Source organism: Panthera tigris, chromosome B2, assembly GCF_018350195.1.
Source record: "Panthera tigris isolate Pti1 chromosome B2, P.tigris_Pti1_mat1.1, whole genome shotgun sequence".
NCBI lineage: Eukaryota > Metazoa > Chordata > Mammalia > Carnivora > Felidae > Panthera > Panthera tigris.
This window is the reverse complement of record NC_056664.1, coordinates 83,243,984-83,269,280: the sequence shown is the minus strand read 5'-3', so window position 1 is coordinate 83,269,280 and position 25,297 is coordinate 83,243,984. Positions and strand designations below refer to the sequence as shown.

The window sequence follows — 25,297 nt, the reverse complement described above, 5'->3', positions numbered from 1 at the left end:
TTCATAATATGAGAAGAAAGCATTGAAAGACTGTATTAAAGACTTTTTCTGTCCAGAGTTTGCTGAACTTATTTGAGTGATAGAATGTGCATAGTCGACTTTAAGATAAATCCTTTTTATGTAATTCTTAGTAATATTTGGAGCAGTGTTTGCGAACATAATTGGTCTAGGGTCCTTGAAGGAGAAGGGCAGAGAAAGGATTACAGTGGAAAAGGAACAAGATTCAAGAATGAGATCAAAGTGAGGAATTTCAGTTTGTGACTGGAAAATGAAAACAAATTCTGATTGATGATGATGGCTTAAGTATGGCTGGGCTTGTTGACAGATGGAGATGCTATCAATTTATCTCTGCAAAAGATGAAGCTAAAGAATTGGGATGAGAGGATCACAGGGTATAAGAAAAAGGGGGCTGGGGGAAGAGAGGACTCTCCTAGAATTGCAGACTATAATGATCTTTTCTCCTAACTTATTAGCTCATTGGTTCCAACAACCTTTGATACAGCTTTTAAGCTTTTCAATTTGTGAAATAATTTGTGATTAATTTAACTTAATTTGTGATTAATTTGCTAATGTTTATTAATTATCCAGTTGTTAGAATTGCTAACTACACGTGTTAATAATCACAGTATCAAAAGAAGCAGCTTCTTTGCCCTACAGAATAAATCAGACAGAAAGCTTCTGTTTTTTAAGGACATGTTTTGAAATAAAAAGGATTTCTGTGTTAAATAGAAATCTTTACTTTGTTTCAGGGAAGGTAGTAAAACACAGTATGATCTTTTAAAGGCATATCACATTAGACCTTAACTTGTGTTCCCCACCATTTCTCTTCAGTTCTCAATTTATGAAAATGAGATATGTATCACTTACCTAGCCAATAACTTAAAATAATGACTTGCTTTTATTGCTTATTTTCCTTTTAACTTAAAATTTATCACCTTAGGATTTTCTCTGTTTGTAATTGTGTTTTCAAGGACATATGTGCAGGGAGCACTGAAAGTAGATGAATTTGTAAATAGCAAATGCGATCCTTTGAAATGAACATACCGGATTCTAGAACAGTAAAAATTTTCAGAAGAGTCTGCTCTGTATTTTTTTCTAAAGACGTCATTATTTTTAAAGAAGATGTTCTTTGAAAATGTGCAGGAGGCACTTTTTTTAATGGTTAAGTGAAGCAAATGAAAAGCGAATGGAAGCAAGGCAGTCACCTTCTACAGAGCTTTTAATAGTTACAGTGAAAAATTAAGGACCACCTGCCATGTTGAGTTTTATAAGTATGAATGATGTAGAGGTACTTGCCAATACACTCATGAATATGTGAAAAAGAGGGGTTTTATATAGTAACACAAACCTTCAAATGGAGTTAATAAAAGACAAGGCTTTTCTTTACTGGGTGGAAAGTTATCTGCTATATAGAAAGGCCTACTGAATGAAACATTTGTCCTCAAATTCCTTTTAATCTGCTGTGAGGTTCTGCCTGTTACCTCACTTGGAATAATGTGCCAATTTTGTAAGGATAAAGAGAATTTTATCCTTTTTTCATTCCTTTTGCTACTTGATGCAGCATTTCCTTGAATTTCACAGTACCTGCCTGTTTTTAGCAGCTCTCATTTCAGACTATTACTTTCCCGGAGTCACGTGTAAAAACTGATATTCTCATCTCCTTGATGGAGAATATTCAAGAAATGCAATCCCAGTGAGAATGCCACTTACTAATGGATGTTTCTTTCTCCAGGCATCTTAAAAAGTTCTGTTTCTGTTTCAACTCTTCAGTTCCTCCTATTCTTACATTACAAAAATGGATTAAAATGTCTGGGCTCTGTGGACGAATGCTTTCTGTGGCAGCATATTGCTTTTGTGTTACATATTGTCAGTGGTTATTGTCATAGCTCACACTGTAATAGTTTTGAGTTAAAAGTATTTTTCCTGGCCCCTTAGAAAAATATTGACTTTGTCATGTGACAGTTTAGAACTGATATGCAAGAATTATGAGAGCAATAATAGGATTTGATTTGTTTGGTGTTTATGCTTTACTTTTCAAAGATAATTGGATATTGTTCTTATGGATCTAATAGAGTTACATGGAAATAATTACAGAATTTTAAAATGCTATTGGAGGTTGACATTTGGTTTGTAACTGCGGCAAGGAATGCAGGTTCTAGGACTAAACAGTGTACTTTAGTGTCGAGGAAGGTTAAAAGCAAACAACAACAAAAGCTTCCCACAGTGTTAAACTCAGTTTTAATCTAGCTGTTATTGTGAAGTGTATTGATTTTAACTCACTTCTAAAAACATTGGTAGAGGAGCTGGTAGGCAAAATTTACAAAATCTTCAAATTTCAGAATTTTTGTGTATGTCCAGGTTATTTAGTTATTTAAGTTGTGTACCAAAGTGAATTTTATTTAGGGGGCTCATCATCGGCATTTCAGGAGCTCTTAGAAGAAGCCATTTCCCTTTGTTGTGATCTTGTTCTAGTGATTAAGGTGACACTAATTCTGTTGTTATTAATGGCCCTCCTCTCGCTCTTGAAAGGGTCCAGCCTGGGATGATGAATTATATAGTTACCTTCCATGTAAAGCATTTGGTCTCCTCTTACCACACATTTTATACATTTCCAAAGTAATCAGTTTTTAAATTGTACTCTAGTGTGTTTTAGCTTTTTTAAATATAAAGTTGTTAACATTATCCGAAATAAAATTTATGTATGTGTAACTGGTGGTTGTATATACTAACAAAAGTAATTATTATACCCTAAAGTTAAGTTATTAAACTGTGACTCAGCTATTCATATTTCATGATGGCAAACTAATTATAGGGTTTTTTTTTTTTTTTTTGGAGTCAAATTTAGAGCTGAAAGGTAAAGCACCTTATAGGATTATGTGTCAAATGAAATTAGATGGAAAGAAAAATTATGTTTTGGAAGAAGAGGCAATTCAACGTTTTTGCTTCTCTGGAATTAATGTGCATTTAGAGTGAACTTGCATGAAGGCAAATTTGATTTTCATAATTCATTAAATATTTATATTCTGATCATATTGCCAACTAATCCGTATGAAAAAGAATTTTAGCCTGGACAATGCTAATAGATCTTTTCTTCCTGTATTACTTATATTAATATAAATGTCTATTTAGGATTTTATTCATTCAGTTATATTCAGTATAATCAGAGTTTATGTTTTTTTTTTTTCCATTTCTTTGTGGAATGGTTACTGAATGTATATACACATTCGTGAAATGATTAGAAAATTATACATCACAGTATTCAGGTACAAGAGTATATAGTATACACCAAACAGCACAGGACTGTGGCAGAGGTCTGGATCCAGAAGAAACACACCACTGGAAACTGGACTGGAGTCAGAAACTGATGGCTGGGTTCTAAGCCCATTTTCACTACCCTGTAACATTAACATTAAAATTAGTGTCACTAATGTCTCTGAGCCTCCACTCTGATTATCTATTGAATGAGGGTATTTGCTTGCCTGCCTAACTCATATGCTGCTGAGAGGACACTCTTAAAAATCAACCTGCATTTTAATTTTTAATATTTTAAAACCAAAACTTCTGGCACAATCTGGATAATTGGAAAACGTAAGAGTAGAGTCTAGGAAATATCTAACGACGACAAAAATCTCTTAACTCTACCCCCCAGAGATGTCCTGAATGTCCAGTTCTCTACAAACAACCACGTGTGTCCTGTTCCAGTCCACCATCATCTTCCACCTGTATCACTGCCCCACTTTTTCTCTGTTTTCCTTTTCTGCCTTGTGCTCATCCAATGCATCTACAGTGATTTTTTTTTAAGTTTACTTATTTATTTTTGAGAGAGAGAGAGAGTGAGCAGGGGAGGGACAGAGAGAGAGACAGAGATAGAGAGAGAGACAATTCCAGGCAGGCTCTGGACTGTCAGCATAGAGGCATAGAACCCAACATGGGGCTCGATCTCACGAACACTGAGATCATGACCTAAGCCAAAATCAAGTGGTGGATGCTCAACCAACTGAGCCACAGCAGCACCCCTACAGTGATGCTTTTAAATGTGAGTCATATCTTACCATTGTTTTCTAAAAATCCTTCACTGGCTTACTATTCCTCTTAGAAGGAAATCAAAACTTAACTCTTGCCTCTGCCTTGTTCTAGAGTCATCACTTGCTCCTCTGTCATTTGTATCCTACATTCCATCACAGTAACATCCTGCATTGCCTCAAATTGCCATGATCTTTTTCCTCTCTGCTCTTTCTTTGTCTGTGAATAATCTTCTTTCCACTCTCTTTTGAGTACTTCTTACTTATTCTGCAGGTTTCACGTATACCAGAAGAGATGCCACTGAATCCGTGTTCCTGCACTGATTCCCATTCATGACATATCATGCTTTTTAGAATTGCTTGTTTAATTATCGGTCTTCTACTAGACAGAGCTCTGTGAGGACAAGGACTGTGTCTGTCTTTCTTCCCACAACGTCTATAGGTCTTTGCATAGTGAGTACATAAGACGCATTCATAATATTTGTTGGATGATAAATAAGTGAATAACTGTATAGGAAGACCGCACAGTACATAAGATGAGCTGTGATAAACATTTGTCAGAAGGTTACTGTATTGTGAGTGTCCAAAGAATAATGGACAAGAATTAACTTGATATGAGAGGTAGAGGGAAGTAGAAATTTTAAGTTTCCTACTAGTGAAGGAATAACAACTTTAGTTTTTGTTTTTTTGTTTTTTAATTCTAGGTTAAGACTTATCTTATAAGTGGAGACATACCTTTTATGTAGATAGAAGTTTGAAATAGTGACTCTGATCTGAGAGAAGAGAGGGTGGTAATAAGAACAGTCCTATCGACTTCAACGTATATAGCACTTTTTCCATTTTTCAAACCTTTTTTTTTAACAAAAATTTCAAGTGAGGTTAATTTCTTTTTTCAATGTTTATTTATTTATTTTGAGGAAGAGATGAAGTGAGTAGGGGAAAGTGCAGAGAGAGAGAGAGAGAGAGAGAGAGAGAGAATCCCAAGTGGGCTCTCCACTGTCAGCACAGAGCCTGACACAGGGCTCAATCCCACAAACCTGTGAGATCATGACCCGATCTGAAATCCAGAGTGGAGTCGAATGCTTAACCCACTGAGCCACTTAGGCACTCCAAAGAGGTTAATTTCTAAGCAAACATCTAGAACTTTAGCTGGAGAAACTTGAAGAAAAAGTAAGTTTATGGAAGCTAAAACTAAACTTGGTAACAAAGTTATGTTCTATTTTGTATGACTATGAAAAAAAAAACTAGCCGTAATCTTTTTTTTTTTTTTTTTTTTTTTTTTTTTCCCTGCTAGTTAGGACAGGGCTTCATTAAAGGAGATACCTAGGACTCAGAAGTAAAATTGACAGCCTGTTTGTAGTATAGCAGGGTTTCTCAACACTAGCCCTACTGACATTCATGCCACGTAATTTCTGTTGTGGTGAGTCCTGTAGGTTGTGTAGCAGCATCTCTGATGTTCACCTACCAGATGCCAGTAACATCACCCCAGTTCAAATAACCAAAAATGTCCGCAGGTATGGCAAGATGTTCCCTGCGGGCAAAGTCGCCCCCACTTGAGAAATATTGCACTGGAAAATTAAAAGTTATTATCCTCATGCTGTATGGATAGGAAAACTTTATAATATTTTGGAGCCTTTGTAATTCCCATGTAAATTGTTTCTAGCCCTGTATTTGGTGATTATTAGCAAAATGTGACCAGTTTCAGATTTTGTGTGGAATGGGAAAGTGATGAGGACTCTGGACTACTTGTCTCAGAAAGCAAAGACATCAAAGGAATAGAATGGGTGGTAGAAATGTAAGATAAGAAAGGAGAGTTAATTTGTGTCTTGAGGATCTGCCTCAAAGGTGTAAAAAGAGAATACATGAGTCTGCTTGAACCTTTGACTTGCTTGGGACCCAGGGTTGAAGGATTGAAGAAGCCTTACATTTCCCCCAAAGATGGGCTTCAGTTATGGGGTATACACTTCTGTATATAGTCTTTATTTTTGTTCAAATGCACTTGAATGGAAGACAGTGAGTGTTTCTTATAACGGGTGGCTACAATTTTCCAGAAAATGAGCTGCATATATTCCTGTAGGTAGGAGACATGTCTTTGGCCTTCTGTTCTCATACGTTACGGTCAGCTGTTATCATGTCAGTTGTTTGGCTGTGGACTACCAGTGTTGTATTAGTAGGTGAAAATGAAACCACAGTTTGTCACTTGGTCACTGCTGGTGACAGTATGGCATACTTTCTGGAGTGTGATCCCTCTCCTTCTTGTTTATGATCCTCAGAGTTATTAATTATGAGAAGGCCCCACCTTCTTCTGCCTAACTTCTCCTATATCTATAGACCATAAATCTCTTATAATGGAGGTTTTGTGGGCATACTTGCTAAGAGAAATAATGATAGAAGTCCTAAAATACTGTGATTTTTCTCCTTTAGTTGTCATGAAGAAAGAGAATGGTAGCGTTCACTTTTCTTAGTTGTCTTTAAAAAAAAATGTCATACTTTGCAGATATGGATAGAAAGCAGATTGATATCAAATTGTGTATGGATGCTTACATCACTGTTAAGGGCAGCAAAGGAAAAGCATGAACTGACTTGAAAATAAGTTGTATTATTGTAGAATTCTGTTCTTTTTTCATTACTTTTCCTTTTTTCGCTCTTTCTCGCTCTCCCTCTTTTCAGTGAACGTTTTATCTGTAATAGCTGCCTGCAGTGTACTGGAGCTTTTCTTGACCCTTTCAAATCCTTGAGTTTTTATCAGTCTGTCTTATGTTGTTTTATTTTGGTATTACATGGCAAGTTACACAGTTTGAAACGTGTGTTTGGCATATTTTCTTTCATTGGAGATTATAGGGCAAAGTTGTACCTTTATCTAAATACCCTACTAAACAAAGTAAATTTGTACAGACCAAAGCGACAGAAGGAAAACTAGGTTAAATTTCAAATGGATTTTTAAATGACGTTATTTTAAAGAATCCTTTATATATGATTTCTTCAGCTGTCGAAACTATTAAATGAATTCCTAAATTGAAACTTATAGACATTTAGCTACATAATTTATATAATTATGCAGTTAAAAAGACTGCTTACAAAAATGTTGGAGAACACTCCAGAAGCTGTTTTTACATTTTGGTGAAGCAAAATTTTCTTAATTAAAAAAAAACAAAAAACAAAAAACAAAAACAAACCTGTTCTTTACAATATAACATAATAAAGAATTATAATATTAATTGACATGTATAAAGTACTTAGTATGTGCTAGGGATTGTTATAAGTTATTTTGTCCACATAACAGTCCTATTAAGAAAAAAAAATTACTTTTCCTAGGCCGTTTCCTATCCAGTGGTCTAGTAGCAGGTCAAGCATTTAAACCTAGGGTTTGAATTCAAAGTGTTTGGCTCTGTAGCTTGCATTCTTACAGACTGTCCTCTACTGATCTATAAACTTTTTCTTACCCATCAATATGTATCCAATATGCAAGTTTCTTCTATTTTGACAAATAAAATTTCAGTCTATGTAACTATATATAAAACATTAACATCTTGGGCAGTATTAAAGTTTTGATTAGTGAGGCATTAACAATAGAATGAAGACTTCAAAGGACCAAACTCTTGTGAAATATAAAGGAAATATGACTAACATCTTTACATTTAATTGGAGGAATATGAGAACTGTCTTGCAAGACTGTAGTGAGAGTATAATGACCCTGCATGAGATGATAGATAGATAGATAGATAGATAGGTAGATAGATAGATAGATAGATGATAGATAGGTGATAGATAGCTGGAAATAGAAATGTAAATCTGAGCTAAAGTGATTAATTTTAGGAACGGGAAGAGAGAGGAGGGACTCAGTTGGCTTTACCAGAGGTCAGATATGGCTTTACAAGGAGATGCGATTTAGAATTGTAGCAGATGCATTTGTAATGAATCTTCTTCCAAAAGTTTAGTGCCACATAGTTTACTTCTTGATATAAATAGCTCTAAATTCGAACCTGACTCTAAAAAAAAGAAAATGCTCTGGTTATATACCTTTTGTGAGACTCTATGTCATTTTAGTGCTTTCTGTTGGTTGGAAAGTCAATATTCTACTACCTTCTTATTATTTCTTCTGACATTTGATAAAATCTTCTTTACCTAATGTTATGCCATTTCTCTCTGAAAGTTAATAATAGGAATATTTATGAAACACTGAGGTGTAGTATGAAAGGATTTATTCCTTCATATGTTAATCAAATATGTAAAATGGGATTTGGAGTACATTTTTTGTTTGTTTGTTTGTTTTGCAAGAAAGCATGCAATATATTTATCCATTAGTAAATGGCATGCTCATGTTATGCTCGTGATTATTCAGAAAGAATTGCATTCAAGGAAATGTAGAGTAACAAAGATAGCATAAACCTTTGCCATTTTAGAGATATAACTGTGGAGATGTTGATGAATCCTGAATGTGAAAAATACCTCTAATTTTGATACTATCCTCAAACTCACTAATTAAATTATCTGCATAACACTGTTGATAATCCTATGTGGTAAGCAGCTGGCAAGTCAGTGATGTATCAAATTCCAGAGAATCAAGAATATATACTGATAGCAAGATTGAAAAACTGTTCCATAGTATTTCCAGAAATCATAGTGAACAAAGGAAATATGATTCTAAAGTACTTTTCTGGGTTTCCTGCACAAAGTATTGGTTGAAAAAATTTAACTATAGCATTCTCTATTTCTAAAAAGTCAGGGCTTATGCTTTATACTTGATACAAATCTGTTTTTCACTTGACCAAATTCTTTTTTTAATGTTTATTTGTTTTTGAGAGTGGAGGTGGAGAGGCAGAGGGAGAGGGAGACACAGAATTGGAAACAGGCTCCAGGTTCTGAGTTGTCAGCATAGAGCCTGACGCTGGGCTTGAACTCATGAACCATGAGATCATGACCTGAGCTGAAGTCAGATGCTTAACTGACTGAGCTACCCAGGTGCCCCTCAATTGACCAAATTCTTTAATAACTAGTTATATGGTACATCTGGATTTTAAGAAAAGATGAGAATTTTTGCTCGTATAGTTTTCTGTTAATTTTATTTTTGACTTTGATATTAAAGCAACAAAGTAGAATTATAGGGTATGTTGATAAAATTTAATGTAATATAAACTGCAGAGAAAATGTGGTATCTATTGGTTCATTCCAAATATAAATTATTGTAAGCTTTGATTAGGTCAAAATACACACATATATTTATTGTATTATTATGTATCACAAATATTTGAATAGAAAAATATATAAACTCTTAGCCATTGTGACAATTCTTTTAAGAAATATACACTCTAAATCATAAGTCTGTATATAAAAACTTGGCAGAGAGTAGTTTATTTTGAGAATTCTCTATTCCCTTGCAATGTAACCTTTTTTAAAGAGTAATAGAAGAATTAATTTAATAAAAAAACTAATGAATTTGTGAAATAGACATTAAGGCAATAACAATATATAAACCTACTCAACTATCATATTTTCCATGTGAAAAGTAGAATGTTTAACTAACCATATTAAATGGCACTTAGGTTGTTAGAGCTACACACATTGCACTTTGCAATGAGGTATTCAAACATTTCATGAGCAGAAAATTAACTATTTAAAGGTTTGGACAAACTGCATACCATTTGGTGATGCAACATAGATGGAAAATATAATAAAGCAAAGTTATAATGAGGATAACAGGTAAAGAGCAGTGCACCTTATCTTGATAAAAGATGGTTTCCTCCAAATTCTAATTTTGCAAAATATTTTATAGCATTCAACGTTTGTCTATTTGTATGATAAAAGAAGGATTTCATTTTGGGAAAATCTAAGAACTGCAAAATCTTTACTGACACTGACTAGTCATACTCTTTTAACATCTGTAGCTTGCAAAGATTCACCTTTTAGCCTTTACTGATTATTTAATTATTATATGTATTTATTTTTAATTTTTTAAATGTTTATTTTTGAGAGACAAGAGTATGAGCGGGGGAGGGGCAGAGAGAGAGAGAGGACAGAATTCAAAGCAGGCTGCAGGCTCCGAGCTGTTCCAAGCTGTCAGCACAGAGCCCACTGTGGGGCCTGAACTCACGAACTGAGAGATCATGACCTGAGCCCAAGTCATATGCTTAACCAACTGAGCCACCCAGGCACCCCAAGGACTGCTGATTTAAACTACAAAATAATGTTACTGAAAAATGGCAGATGGAAAGGAATGGCAAAAGTCATATTCTTGCAAGGTTGGGACTCTTTCCTCTTATCGTTGTTGACATTTGGTAAGGATCACCATTGGTCTTGTCATGCCTTAGGTACAGTTTACTGTTTCATTATGGTGAAATAAAATAAAAGCATTTGAAAATTTTCAAGCATCAGATGCAGATGCCTCAGTTTTTCATTGGTATATATCCAGTCACAAAGGTGTTACACAAATTCTTATACAATGCTTGATTATTCCTTGATTGATCACACCTTCGCTTTTAGACATTATGTTTATTTAGGCATATAGACAGCTAGTATTCTTATCTGTCTTTTGTTGAACACTTACAAAAAAGTAATTCAACTTAAATGTTGAAAATAATTACTCTAAAAGTATTGTCTGACCCATTCCACCTGGTTTCCATCTGTGACAATATGTCTTCACAATCTGTCCTCTGCTTTTCTTCTGTATGTTCTTTACCATTAGTTTTGGGTGCAATCTTTGAACTGCTTTTTTTCCTTCTTTATTATCTGTATTCTGGTTAGTATAAATTAAAATTTCCAAACCTTTATGTAGGCTTTGAGACGACTTGATTCTAATTAACTAGGAATATTTAATTCCCTATCAGCTCTCTGTACATAATACCGTACTGTATGGCACCATTAGTGTAGAAATAGAATGGATCATTATATTCTAGTTTAGCCTTTTCTTTGTAAGAAATTTCAACACATTTTTCATTTGGAAATGTACACATTTACATTATTATCCTTTACCATAAGAAAACAGTATTTCACTTGTACAGTTTTCATTTATTTCAGATTTAAATATACTTTGTAGTACTTACATTACTTTTTCTGAGCTAATTCTTTATGATAAAGTACTTTATGTTCTTATCCAGTTTTCCTGTCTTAAGGTTTCAGTTTTAACTTGAAAAAAGTAAAATATTACATGTACATATAAATAGGCTTTAACCCTTGGTTTTGTCATGCCCCTGCATAGGCCATATGCAAAATGAATTAATTTATTTTAGAGACATATGAAATTGAATGCAAAACACAAAGGTACAGAAGGGTATGTGGATATATATGTGTTTATCCTTATAATAAGAGAAAAGATGTAATGGCCCATTGTATTTAAATTACTTTTTTTTGTTTACAATAATTGTTTTTAAAATTTAAAAGAAAGCCAGTAAGAAATAAATTGAAATCATTTTTCATAATGTAGGGCATCAGTGATATTTCTGTGTTTTCCAATAGAAATGTTAATTACAAGAATTTATTTTAATAGTGGCCTGTCTAGTTCCAAATTACTAACAGAAATGAAAGTATATGTGTACTTTCTAGAATATGGCAATTCTGAATTATCTACAACTAGAATATTCTTGTTTTTGAGTTTGGATAAGTCATATATTTAAAGAAGAATGGTCTGTTTTAAGAATGAGGGACTATCACTCTTTATCTTTTTGTCTTAGAAAAGAGCCCTACACTGACAGTTTTATTATGATTTATAATTCACAACTAGTAGTTTCCCTCTCTTGGAACTTTTCTTTCCCTTGTTCAAAGAAAAATGCTCTAATTATATGGTTATAAAATATTTCACATCTCATTCATATACTTATTCATATTACTGTGTTAAAGATGCTCATAGAATTGTGTTGCAAATTATCTAAAGCACTAATCTAAACATGGCTATGCAGTTTTCTCCCTGGACAGCTTAAAGGGAACTCCTTAAGAGTGAGAGCCCATGAAGTGTCTTTCCTTAACTGATATAGTCAGGACTCTACTGCATTCTACTTAGGTATATGCTATGCTCTTCCCATTGATCTGATTACAATAAAAAGTTTACTTAGTTGTGTTGGTGAATTAGTCTTTGGTAAGTGGGATAGTTACTGCCTGGTGCTTAATATTGCAGGATGAATTCAATAAATGCATTCAGTAAATGCGGGTTAACTTCCTGCTATATGCTAGGCATTGTGCGAGGCTCTGGAATCCACAGATACATAATTTCTGCCCTTGAGGGTCTCACAGTGAGCTAGAAGAGACACACCTGGGGAAATAATTACGACAGTGTTAATGCTATAATTGTGGTATGTCATACAGATCAGTTTGGATTGTCTTCAGTAGTTTTAGGAGAAGGGAAATTTTTAACTGATTCGTGAAGGATGAATTAGTTATTCCTTAAAAGCAGGAGCTAAACTAGATGTTTTTTTTTTTTTTTAAATATCGAACATAGCTACTCTTTTTAAAAAGTTTTTATTACAAAATATTAAACAATATTCTAGTAGTACCTACAGTATCTTTCTGCAAAATGCTGTGAATGCGAAGTGGATAGGATACTGATAGAGTTCTGTTGGATTATTTACTTGGTGTGGAGATAAAAATTAAAAATTAACTTGTTTTCTATTTTTAAGGAGTAGAAAGTATGGGGATGCAGTTACAAAATCTTACTGTTTAATTTCTAGAAATTCAGTTTGTCTTACCACTATATATACACATATGTGTATATGTATGTATAAATGTGTGTGTGTGTGTGTGTGTGTGTGTGTGTGTGTGGTGAGCTCCCTTTTTTGAAAAAAGGAATGAGCTCAACAATATCATTTGCTGCGAGGATTTATTCTGCCTGTTACTTTCTTTTATTTCTAAGAATTAAGGATTGAGTGAATATCCTCATTGTCCTGATGCATCTTTTTAAAATGTCATGCTTCAGGGCAAACTGATTTCTTTATGATCTTCAAAAAATTTTCCACTGACATAACAGAAATGATTATTTATCTTCCCACATGTTCAAACTGCCTTAAACTGCTCTAGGGTTATTTGCTTCACAAGACTTAGTATTGATCCACATTTTATAACTGACTAAATAAGGAAAAAAGTAGTCTTCACAAAATAGCTAGAAAGATTGTTTTAACTGATGATTGTGTTTTAATCATTTTTGAAAGTTTTGCTGAAAACATGGTCAAAAGCCCACACTTCAGACTGCTTGAAATGGAAGGACTGCCCTTTGCTTTAAGAAATTAAGATGGGGGGCGCCTGGGTGGCTCAGTCGGTTAAGCGGCCGACTTCGGCTCAGGTCATGATTTCACGGTCTGTGAGTTCGAGCCCCGCGTCGGGCTCTATGCTGACAGCTTAGAGCCTGGAGCCTGTTTCAGATTCTGTGTCTCCTTCTCTCTGACCCTCCCCTGTTCATGCTCTGTCTCTATCTGTCTCAAAAATAAAGAAACATTACAAAAAAAAAATAAAAAAAAAAGAAATTAAGATGGAATTATTTCTTTTCATTATGGTTATGGATCTCGCAAACTTTTTCTACAGATAGGTAGATTTAAGTGTTTTGTAGGAGAAAAAACAAATATTGATGAATCACTCATAAAATAGTTTAATTGTAATTCTTTGAATTGTACTAAAAATGTTCACTTTATTAAATATGATTACATTTCAAATATGTGTATTGATATACATATTTCTTGCCCCACTAAAGTTTTTTGAACTTGAAGTAACCTGATTTTATGAACCATTTTGATGTTGCCAGATCCACACTCTTAGCATCGCTGAAAGACAAACCAATAACTGCCACAAATAACTCTCCAGTTTAAATATAACTGGTCAATAATAAGTCTCTACCCACATTTCCTGCATGTCTACCTGTGCTGAGTAGTTTTCTCTCTTCACGTTGATGAAGTGCTACAGCTCTGGCAGGAAAGGTGACTTTAGAGTCTGTATTCACCACTGAAATAGGAGATAATTAAGCACATTGTAAAAGATACAGATTAAGGCACAATATTTATAGCTTATAGAACACTTTATTATGAAATATCAGAATTTTAATTGGCTTAAGCACATAAGCAACTGATTATTCACACCATTGGATACCAGGACAAAAGTAATATGTATTTAGAGATCATCATATTTGTTTTTTTAGTGGACAGAACTTTGGTCCGTTGCCTAGCATAATGCAAAGAGTAGACAAACAATAATTATTTAGTCGGGGAAAGAATGAGTAATTTGACTGTATTTGCCTAATAATTAATTTGTTTTTCTTGTTTGTTTACACATCTGATAATGGAAAAGTGGCTCATTGTTTATTAGAGGTAGAAACTAGAGTGAAATAAAAACTCAGCATGGAAACTGACATCGTGAAATAATCATATAGTTATTTATTGAGTGCTTATTCTCCACCAGGCACTGTGCTAGACTTTTCACAGGAATTGTACACTTTAATTCACAATAGTCTGATGATATAGTCTTATTATTAGGCCTCGCTGTTTTAGATATGGACAAACTGGGCTCAGAGAACTTAAGCAGATTTGCAAAGGTTACACAGCTAGTACACGCTAGAGGGGAAGCCAGTGTCGTCATTTATATAAAGGCCAAGTTGTATTGCTTTTACAGGCTTGTTGAAGTGAGACTTTTGTGTGGTGAAATTAACAATGTCATTCGGAACATGAATTTCGTCTTTTAAGAAGTGTTGTTTTAAAAATGATTATGTTTGGGGCGCCTGGGTGGCTCAGTTGGTTGAATGGCCGGCTTCGGCTCAGGTCATGATCTCGCGGTCTGTGGGTTCGAGCCCTGCGTCGGGCTCTGCTGACAGCTCGGAGCCTGGAGCCTGTTTCGGATTCTGTGTCTCCCTCTCTCTCTGCCCCTCCCATAATCACGCTCTGTCTCTCTGTCTCTCAGAAATAAATAAATGTTAAAAAAAAATTAAAAATGATTATGTTCAAGCTAGAGTTTTGGTCTTTCAAAAGAGGAACCCTCATTCATACATTTTACTTTTTTTGTATGTAAAACCTACATTGTCTAAATTTTCTTGGTATGTTTTCAAAACTATGAGGAATAGTTTAGTATAATGAGAATGAATAATAACATTGAAATTATAAAACCTATGGTATTATAATAAATATAAGAGAAATATTTAAAAATGGACTTGACATACAAGAATTTAAATAAAAACTTGAAATTAAAAAGTAAAAGAAAAAAAGAAACTTGACAGTGGCCTAGATGCTATGGTAAATTGTGTCCCTGCCTGAAATCTTTCTAACACCAATTGCTATTTAAGAGCTCTCCCCATTACAGCCTCTTGTTGATAATGACAATGCCCTCAAGGAGATCTGTTAGTAAAATAAAATAATACTGTATCATAAGCAAGGCATTTTTTTTTTTTAATTTTTTTTTTCAACGTTTATTTATTTTTGGGACAGAGAGAGACAGAGCATGAACGGGGGAGGGACAGAGAGAGAGGGAGACACAGAATTGGAAGCAGGCTCCAGGCTCTGAGCCATCAGCCCAGAGCCTGACGCGGGGCTCGAACCTACGGACCGTGAGATCGTGACCTGGCTGAAGTCGGACGCTTAACCGACTGCGCCACCCAGGCGCCCCAGCAAGGCATTTTTTAAAGTCACTACAGGTAAGTAATGTTTGAGTTTGGTTAGCTAGCTTCCCCTAGCAGAAGTGTTTTTAGACCATGGAAACCCAATAATTATACCATTTTGCTATAGGCTTGTATTAGGGTTAAAATTATTCTGTGTTAGTGCTTTTCCCATGGGGTTATTGCTAGAACATAGGTAACATACTGGAACATACTGAATTGCATAAGTAATTCAGTTTTTTTATCTGTAGGTTGATCCCTCAGAATGGACCTATGAGGACAATCTTGAGTGAGATCCAGAAGGGTCTGATTTCATTTTTCATCCTTTCTTTTATGACAGTTGATGTTTAAGTTATTTACCTAATTTAAAAATTCCACTGCTGGATTCTTATCTGCATGAACCAAAATGAATGTGCCCGTCTCTGGCAACACAGATAGGGTTTGACAACAATGGCACAGTGAGAGCTAGAGGTGAACTGTTAGGCAGATGCATCGCTGACACTGTGCCCGCCACTGCCTATCAAGGATGGCGTGCAGAGGCAGGACAGTCCTTTAGAGCTGGTCTTTCACACTCTGGCTGAGGCACCACTGACAGACTAAGTGGGTGTGAGTTTGTATGTGGGGTTTTGGAGGTATGGTGACGGTGGTTGACATACACATTTTTTAAAGGTAGCATTTCGATGAAAACAATTGTATGGGAGTTTAACAGTTAGAGAACTGATTAACTGATTGCTGTATTATTGTTAAGACAAGTTTTTGTAAATGCAAATACACACACGCACACACACACACACAAACATGCATGTGTCTATAGCACTTAATAATTGATAACAAGGAAAACAAAGACATTGAAGCCCAGGAATGTGAAGTGGCTTTGTCCAAATTACATGCCAGTAAATCATGGAGTAGATTTGAACAGATTTTTTTAGTTAAAATCCAGTTCTTGTTTGCCGTATCACATTACTTCTTTAGCAAGGCCTAATTTTTATAAAGTAGAATAAGAAGACAAAAAAGATATGAATGTTCTAACTTGACATTTTTCCTCTTTTTTTTTTTTTAACCATTTTGGTAATGACATCAGAATTACAGTGATATTTTGGTAAAATGAAGAGTACCTTAATGCCAGACCCCAGAAAAATTCCTGGCATATTCCAAACCTATAATTTAATAAAGGACAAAAAAACTGTGTTTATATAATGCTTTGTTTTCTTTTACGGTCTTTTTTTTTTTTTTTCAACGTTTTTTATTTATTTTTGGGACAGAGAGAGACAGAGCATGAACGGGGGAGGGGCAGAGAGAGAGGGAGACACAGAATCGGAAACAGGCTCCAGGCTCCGAGCCATCAGCCCAGAGCCCGACGCGGGGCTCGAACTCACGGACCGCGAGATCGTGACCTGGCTGAAGTCGGACGCTTAACCGACTGCGCCACCCAGGCGCCCCCAGTCTTTTAAAAAGTTTTAAAATAAAACTTTAAAAAGGTTCTCATTTTACATGTTTCTTTTTCACTATATGGTATTAGTAAACATTAAGTACTCAATTAAATAACACAACTAAATAATATATATACTTATAATGCCCTGAAATTAATTTTTCTTTTTTTCTTTTTAAAAACCCCCAAATATTTTCAGCACGTGATACCTGTTATCACATGCTTTATATTCTGCACCACTTCTTTTCTAAACTCTTACAAGTTAGTTCTAGGGTGATGTGGATGGTGCCTCACAAACTGTAAGATGCTCGTTACATCATGTTGTTTTTATCCTCTCTGCCCGCTGTTCATTCTCAATGTGAAAAATCATAGCATATCAGTGACAGGAGGTCTGGCGTTCAGGCGGACTTTTGTAATTATTCCCACTGAGGCACTGTCAATAGGATTAAAAAACAAATTCTGGATCTGTCCACCCCAGATGAGGTCAGCACTTTGAGCAGTGGGAGTACTATTTCTACAAGCTGTGCTTTCCCCTTTGCATTGTAGAGCATAGACATTAATATGACACAAATATTTGAGAGCTCCTATGGAAACGGACTGGCTTTGCTCTGAATTAGGCTCTGAATTAAGCAAAATGTCCATCTGCAATAAATAAAATAACATTCATTAGGATCCCTAACTATGTATTTATGTAGATTCTACAATAATATTAAAGCCCAGAAAGTTTCAATTACAGAACAATCCACTTATAGTTCATAATTAATAAACTCTTTGCAGCTGCATAACTGTGGCCGGAAACATCTGCAAAACCTCATATTTTACACACAGACACATACACATAATTCCTTCAGAAAAAGTTCAATTGTGCTTAAAATCACAGGTCTGGAAACAGAGTAAGACCTGAGGAAGCTGAATCTAGCTGTATTCAGTTCGCTTATGGTAGGAGAAGGAGGGGACTGGGGCTTCCCTTGTTTGGGAAAAAGATATGGGTAAAATAAAATAATGTTTAAGGTCTATTCAGGTATTCACCCAAAACTAACTTTGTATCATTAAAAACCTCCCCTGACTATAAGCTGGTTTTGATAAGAATCTATTTCTTTTGTTATAAAATTATTCAGATAAAATTGCTACTCCTGAGATTAAAGATAAATTATTATTTATGAAACTCTAAAATTAACAAATGGGTAAAAGGAATATATTGATGATAGGTTATAATCTAGATCATAGATTTAAAAATTTCCAATTCTTTAAATAATTCATAGCTAATTTTTATACCTAAATACAGCTTTATAACAATAGATGAATATAGAGTATATGTATTAGAAAGGCAAACTAATATATTATTGAAAGCTTAATTTGACATTTTTCTTAATATTTGCTTACTTCTATGTTCAATTTGAAGTTGTATTATTAATGGGTTTCATTATATATACCAGCTTTACTGAAATATAATTCACATACCATACAATTCACCCATTAAAGTGAACAATTCAATGGTTTTTCAGTATAGTCATGCGAGTTGTACAACAACCATCACTATAAATCAAATTTAGAACAGTTTAATCACCCCAAAAAGAAACCCTGCACCCAATAATAGTCACTCACCATTTCTTCTCCCTGCTCCAGCCCTTAGCAACCAGTAATTTATTTTTGTGTCTAATGGTGTCAGTATTCTGGACATTTTGCATAATGGAAATATATTTTTGTGACTGGATCTTTTCATATAGCCTGATATTTTCAGAGTTCATCCATATTTGATTGCTGAATAATATTCTTTTGTGTTTATTTGTTTGCTAGTTGATGGACATTTGGGTTATCTCTACCTTTATGGCTATTATGAATAATTTAGTTGTGAACATTTATGTCCAAGTTTTGTATCAATATACATTTTTATTTCTCTCGGTTATACACCTAGGAGTGGAGTTGTGAGGTGTTGTGAGGTAATCTGGTAATTATGTTTAACTTTTTGAGAAATTGCTAGTCTTTTTTTTTCAAAGTGGCTACACCATTTTGCATTCCTAACACAGCAAGGCATGAGACTTCTAATTTCACCATATTCTTACCAACACTTGTTTTATCTGTCTTTTTTCTTATACCTATCCTACTGGGGATAAGTAGTATCTCATTGTGGTTTTCATGTGCACTTCTCTGATGGCTAATGGTGTTGATCATTTTTATATGTGTTCATTGGCCATTTGTGTGTCCTCCATATAGAAATATCTGTTCAGATTCTCTGCCTATTTTTGATTAGCTTATTAGTGAATTTTCATTTTTTAATTTTCATTAGTTTTAAGAACTAATTTTTCATTTCCATTTTTCATTTCATTAGTTTTAAGAAAACTAAAAGTTTTCTTAAATTTCTAATTTATTAGATTTCTTAATAATATCTCATTTTACCTGCTTCATTGATTTTATGGTGGATATATCTTGTGACGTATTCTTTAGAAACTTTGATAGTCTGAGACAAGACCCAGAACCTGCAGGATGATGGTTCTAAACAACTGGAAAACCTTTAGAATATAGAAATGTCCAGACCGTAATGATGATTCAGTGGTTTTGATAAGGTCAAGTCATTAGTGTTTTTTCAAAGTGTCCCTAATGTGCAGTCATAGTGGACAGCTGACTAAGATATAGATTATCAGTGCTTTAAGGTCCAGGATGGTGTCAAGTGTGTCTGATATTAAAAGTGGAGCTTAAGATTTCCAGAAAATGAGTCCATGAAGGACCAGGAAATCTTTCCCGTCTGTAGAAGAACTCTAGAAGTATGTGGGTTTTCTGGGATAACCAGTTTGCGGGAAAGGGTCAATCGAAATAGAGTCAGGTAGGATATCCCCCAACCTTACCCTTATAGGTCATAAACCTAAAGAACCAGAGCAAGTCTGAGTATCTGCATCCTCATTCAGAAGGAAGAGATATTCCATTTCAACTAATTTTCCAGGCTACACAGAAATTTGTCTGTGGCTTTTAGGATGACCTTTAAGATTGTTCACTGTTGGGACACCTGGGTGGCTCTGTCGGTTAAGCGTCCGACTTCGGCTCAGTTCATGATCTCATGGTCCATGATTTAGAGCCCCGTGTTGGGCTCTGTGCTGACAGCTCGGAGCTTGGAGCCTGCTTCGGATTCTGTGTCTGCCCCCCCCCGCCCCTCCCCCACTCACTGTCTGTCTTGCTATGTCTCTCAAAAAAATAAATAAATAAATATGAAAAAAAAAATTAAGATTGTTCACTGAGAACACGGATTTGTTATACCAGTACCCTGATTGTTCCATAAACTGCAACATGCGAATAGATATTCAAAGTCCTGGCACCCTGTCGACATCCATTGAAGACAACTATGGAATCTGATTGTTAGAGTTTAACAGAAATCAGAATACAAGGCTTTAGTATCCACTCTCATATATTTAAATGTCTTCATGTTCAGGATTTGTTGCAGTATTAGTACTTTTAAGTAAGTCATTTATAAATAGGAAACCCTATTGCCTTTTTTGTTCTTTTTTAAAAGAATTAAAATCTCAAATATTATTTAAGCCACTTTAGTTTCATAGGGACACTATTCTTATTTAAAGATAGTTGAAGTTAAACATAATAAATTTCATTTATTTCATCACAGTAGATATTATAACAGATCTTGTAATATGCTATATTGTACCATGGTTTAGTGGATGTATTATAGTATATTGTTACTGCCTGGGAAACAGAAGTTTCATGTGCTTCCTAGATTCCGTTTTTCTTTGACGGTTTTTCATTGAAGAACGGACTAAGTGAAAACTTGCTTGGTGTATGAAATCTGACAAGATTATGGTTCTCGGTGCTAGGATAATGAACTTATGTTATTTTATTCATTAGGGCCCCGAAGGACTTGATAAAACAGTCGAAAGAATCAATCCCAGGCCTTTGATAACACTGAAAAAATAAACTATTGCTAAAATAATAGGATAGATTATTTTTACAAAATTAATTAAATATTGAAAACAAATTTTGTACATATTCCCAATCTTCATCAATATAGTGAATATTACCTTCAAATAATGTTCAATTAAAAAAGCAAAAACATCAAAAGGTAGGAAATTAAAATTGTATGTTTCTTTTTGTAACTAACTTTACCATAGTGCACATACTATATTTAAAAAAAAAAAATTTAATGTTAATTTTGAGAGAGAGAGAGAGAGAGAGAGAGAGAGCGTGAAGGGGTGAGGGGCAGAGAGAGCGGGAAACACAGAATCCGAAGCAGGCTCCAGACTCTGAGCCGTCAGCACAGAGCCCGACATGGGGCTCGAACTCATGAACTTTGAGATCATGACCTGAGCCGAAGTCAGACACTTAACCACCTGAGCCACCCAGGCACCCTACACATACTATATTAATTAAAGTTTGCTTTGAGTTCAAATACTATTGAGCAGATTGAGAACTAAAGCAAAGAAAGAAAAGTTTTAAAGCTGCATTTGCACAATTCCTAGAAAGTTATTCCTAGATACTTTACAGTTACGTATAAAGGGAATTTATCTTTGAGGTTTCAGAAGGCATTTACCTCTAAAAACTTTCTTACTGGTACCTTTTAGAAAACCAGTTGCATTCCTGTAGGGGAGAAATGGCCTTGTTTCCAGATAGCCTTTTTGGGGGCAATTGGAGAGCTCATGTAGATCTTATGTGGCTCTCAGATATGCTACTTCGCCCCAGTTTCTTTCCCTGAGTATTTTACTCAGGTTATTTCTTATAGATATCTCATCTAAATTTTTAATTTTACGAGCATCTGCTACTTCCTACCCAAACTTTTTACCACCCAGTTGCTCACTATTATCCTGAGAGATACAGCTTATGTCTCTGCATGTTCTTGGCTTTACTCTTAACACCATAGCTCCAAAGATTTTGTACTTATTTTTAATAACTCTAAATTAATAGTCTTCCTAGAGATTAAGTGCAAACTGTCTTGTTACCACTTATTATTTTCAATATTAACTGAACTGAAACAGAATATTACTTCAAAGAAAAAATGTTAAGACTTTGATGACCACATTTTTCCGGCATTGCCTCTATCATTATCTATTTAATGATAGCCATACATGTACTCCTCAATTTTGCTGGCATCTTTGGTGCCAAAATTCACAGTGAAATTGAGAATACCTATTTAGTATCTCTTCTGGAAGGTGTGCTAGGCTATTATTTCATAGTTTTCTGAATTAAAATAATAGCTTTAAATTAGTGAAAAGATATCTTGAGAGACAACAGGGACCCAGAGAAAATTAATTTTTAGGGTTGCTTTAGCAACCCTAAAATTAGCCCTGGGGACCCATTGAATGAGTGCCAGACTTTGGCTCATTGAGCAGTCAAGGCTGGTGGAATAGCATATGGTTGAGTATCAGTAGTCCTGTGTTCTAAATCCAGTTTTAACCTAGACAAACAGAATTATTTGAAGAACTCAGGTTACTTTTGCTTCAAATCTGCTTTCCCATCTGTTAAAGTGGTAACAGAATTTAATGTAATTTGAAAGTTGAGTGATAAGGGTTTTGCATTTCTCTACATTAGGTACCATATATATTCTACAAACTATGTGAGTTGAGCAAGAAATGTCCTTCCTTATTCGTAAGAAAAATAGGAATAAGCCTTTATTACAAGCTTTTATTTGCAATGGGAGCATGAGGATTCTCCTGGATTCCACCAGGCAGTGTGCTGGTGGAATCTTCTAATTCTGGAAGCCTTTCCTAGTGGATGGTAAATTATGTTGCCATTGTGTTTCCCATCTCCGGGCTCCCTAACCTCTCCTCCTTGTAATAACTAATACACACATGTCCTTAAAGACTGTCAGCACATACCTCTTCTTTCTCCTTCTTTTTCTGTTTTTAATTCTCTGGACCTCGATGTTATCAAGCTGCAGGTTGTAAGTAAAGCATTGTCTTCTCTATTTTATGGATGTCGTATGTGATCATTGAATTATAGATGGAACATAAAGCAAGATAGGGTGAATACTTAAAGAGAGGAATTTCTATCCTGAGAAACGCAGGCCAAATCCTTCATCCTACCAGTTAACCATTTTTTGTGTGGCAGGATCATGTTTTCAGAAACATTTCAAGGTGTTATATTTTAGTTGTATTGTTTTATAGTCAATCTCATTGCTCTCTCTGTGCCTTAGACTTGTATAATTGCTACTGAGAACATGTGAAGAAGTGTCTTTGCCTAAGATGTTTGTGAATGCTTTCCTTTTGTATGAATTAAGGAAGCCAACCAAAAGCAGATTGGCTTCTGAGGGCAGTAGTGCATCATCTATTTGTAAGGAGATGCTTGTAGTTCTGTGTATACATCTATCACTTATCGATTGCTATATAACACATATTTAAATTAAGTTTCTAAGTTATCTGGAGTACCTATCTTGCTTGTGTAATATAGCCTTATTTTCTTGAAGCTCAAAAGATGATTTTGAGCTCTCCATTGTTTCAGAATTATGCATTAAGTATTGAGCATGTGAGCAAAAGTAGAGAATGACTCAGTACACCATCTTGATAAGATAGGATTGTTTAACTTACCTAAGAGTGAAAATGTAGATTATGTTCCTGAGGGATGCTCAAGTTGAGGACATTAAATAAATGTGAATATAATAAGTTAAAAGCTATACTTAAATTTATGTTAAATATTCACTAATCTTTCTTTATAGATATGATTAATTTTTATTCAATTTGAAGGTCACTAAAACTTAAACATATATTCATTTGATAAATATGAAGGGTAAATTAAACTTACTTAATATAGTCAATGTATCATGCCATCAATTAATAAAAAAAATTTGAAATAATGAAAATTTAATTTGCTAAATATTACAGACAAATATATAAAATAATCAGTGATAGAAAACGGTTCAAGGTTTCCTGACTTAATAGCAAATAGGGTCTAAGTGAGTAAGAGCAACTTTACTGAGAGGTGCTAGGGACCTTCTTTGTACTTGTCTATTCATTGCTGAGAGCAGTTGCTGTGTTAGTGTGACGGTATTGTTAACTTCTCTCAGGAGAGGATAAACAGTCATCATCTGTTTACAGTTGAAGGCTTTCTCCTTATTTGTAGTGGAATAGGTTTCTCCTATTTATAGGCTTTTGTTATTTTTAGTAACAAGAAAGTTCACTTAGTGCAAGGTACCCTGCCTTATAACTTAAATTGGTTGAAATTGTATCTTGAAGTTTTCTGAAAACTTGAGGGAATACATTTCTATCATTTTCAGATGAAATTTTTTATATCATTATTCTTCCTCATCAGGTAATTAAAATTATTTTAGTATTTTTCAGTATCAACCAAATTAACACATAAAGTTAATTTACAGCTATTTTATATTAAGAAAACATAGCTTTGAAGTATTTTCGTATGTTTCAACAAGTAAGTTAATTATATTGTAAGTGAAGTTACCCTGAATTAAATATCCTAAGATTTTGTCATATTAAATTATGCTTTTGTTCAGTTTTGGGCTCTAGGTTTCAGACCAATGCCACCTATTGGTGCAAGTTTACTGTATTATTTGGTTTTTATTGTTTTACTTTAAAATGTAGTATTCTACATTATACATTCTACAAGTTGATTTACACTGAATACACTTTATTTTATCAGAAAGAGCTTGTTTTTCACAAATTAAATTTCATATTTTATTCTTTGCTATTACTAAAATTAAAAAAAAAATCTATCTGCTCTCATGTTTCTATTTTCACTTTCTTTTGCATCCCCAGCCTGTGGCCGTGGGTTCTACAAATCTTCCTCTCAAGATCTCCAGTGCTCTCGTTGTCCCACTCACAGTTTTTCCGATAAAGAAGGCTCCTCCAGATGTGAATGTGAGGATGGGTATTACAGGGCTCCATCTGATCCACCGTATGTGGCCTGCACAAGTAAGTTCAGAATCGTAACATAGGAAAGGACTTTCAGATTCCTTACACTGGTTGTACTATTGTGACATCATTGAGATGGGCTTTGGATTTGTGAATGAATTCTTAATTGTTATTAAATATTGAATTTTTTTTTCATGAACTGATAAGGCCATTTTTTTTATTTTTGAAAGAGAGAGAGACAGAGAGAGAGAAAGAGAGAGACAGAGTGTGAATGTGAATGGGGCAGAGAGGGAGGGAGACACAGAATCTGAAGCAGGCTCCAGGCTCTGAACTGTCGGCACAGAGCCCGACACGGGGCTCGGGCTCATACGCCGTGAGATCATGACCTGAGCGGAATTTGGACGCTTAACCATCTGAGCTACCCAGACGCCCCAATTTTTCATGAACTGATAAGATGCATTTTAAGAATATTTTTCTCATGTATCTAATAAAAATC

At 34.7% G+C, this 25,297-nt stretch overlaps 1 protein-coding gene and 1 long non-coding RNA gene across 3 annotated transcripts in view; one reads left to right on the top strand and one right to left on the bottom strand.

Annotated features, from left to right (window-relative positions):
• The window catches only part of EPHA7 (EPH receptor A7), a 169,518-nt gene that overhangs the window by 37,006 nt on the left and 107,215 nt on the right, over positions 1–25,297 (top strand). For both annotated transcript variants that reach the window (XM_007084905.3, XM_007084908.3), the window contains exon 4: positions 24,706–24,861. In XM_007084905.3, coding sequence (XP_007084967.2) covers positions 24,706–24,861 — 156 coding nt within the window. The remainder of the gene's footprint in view (positions 1–24,705; positions 24,862–25,297) is intronic.
• Positions 3,216–24,859, bottom strand: LOC122238688. Its single transcript, XR_006217750.1, has 3 exons — positions 24,771–24,859; positions 13,857–13,940; positions 3,216–3,395 (listed from the first exon to the last, which is right to left on the bottom strand). It is a non-coding gene; the product is annotated as an uncharacterized LOC122238688 (long non-coding RNA).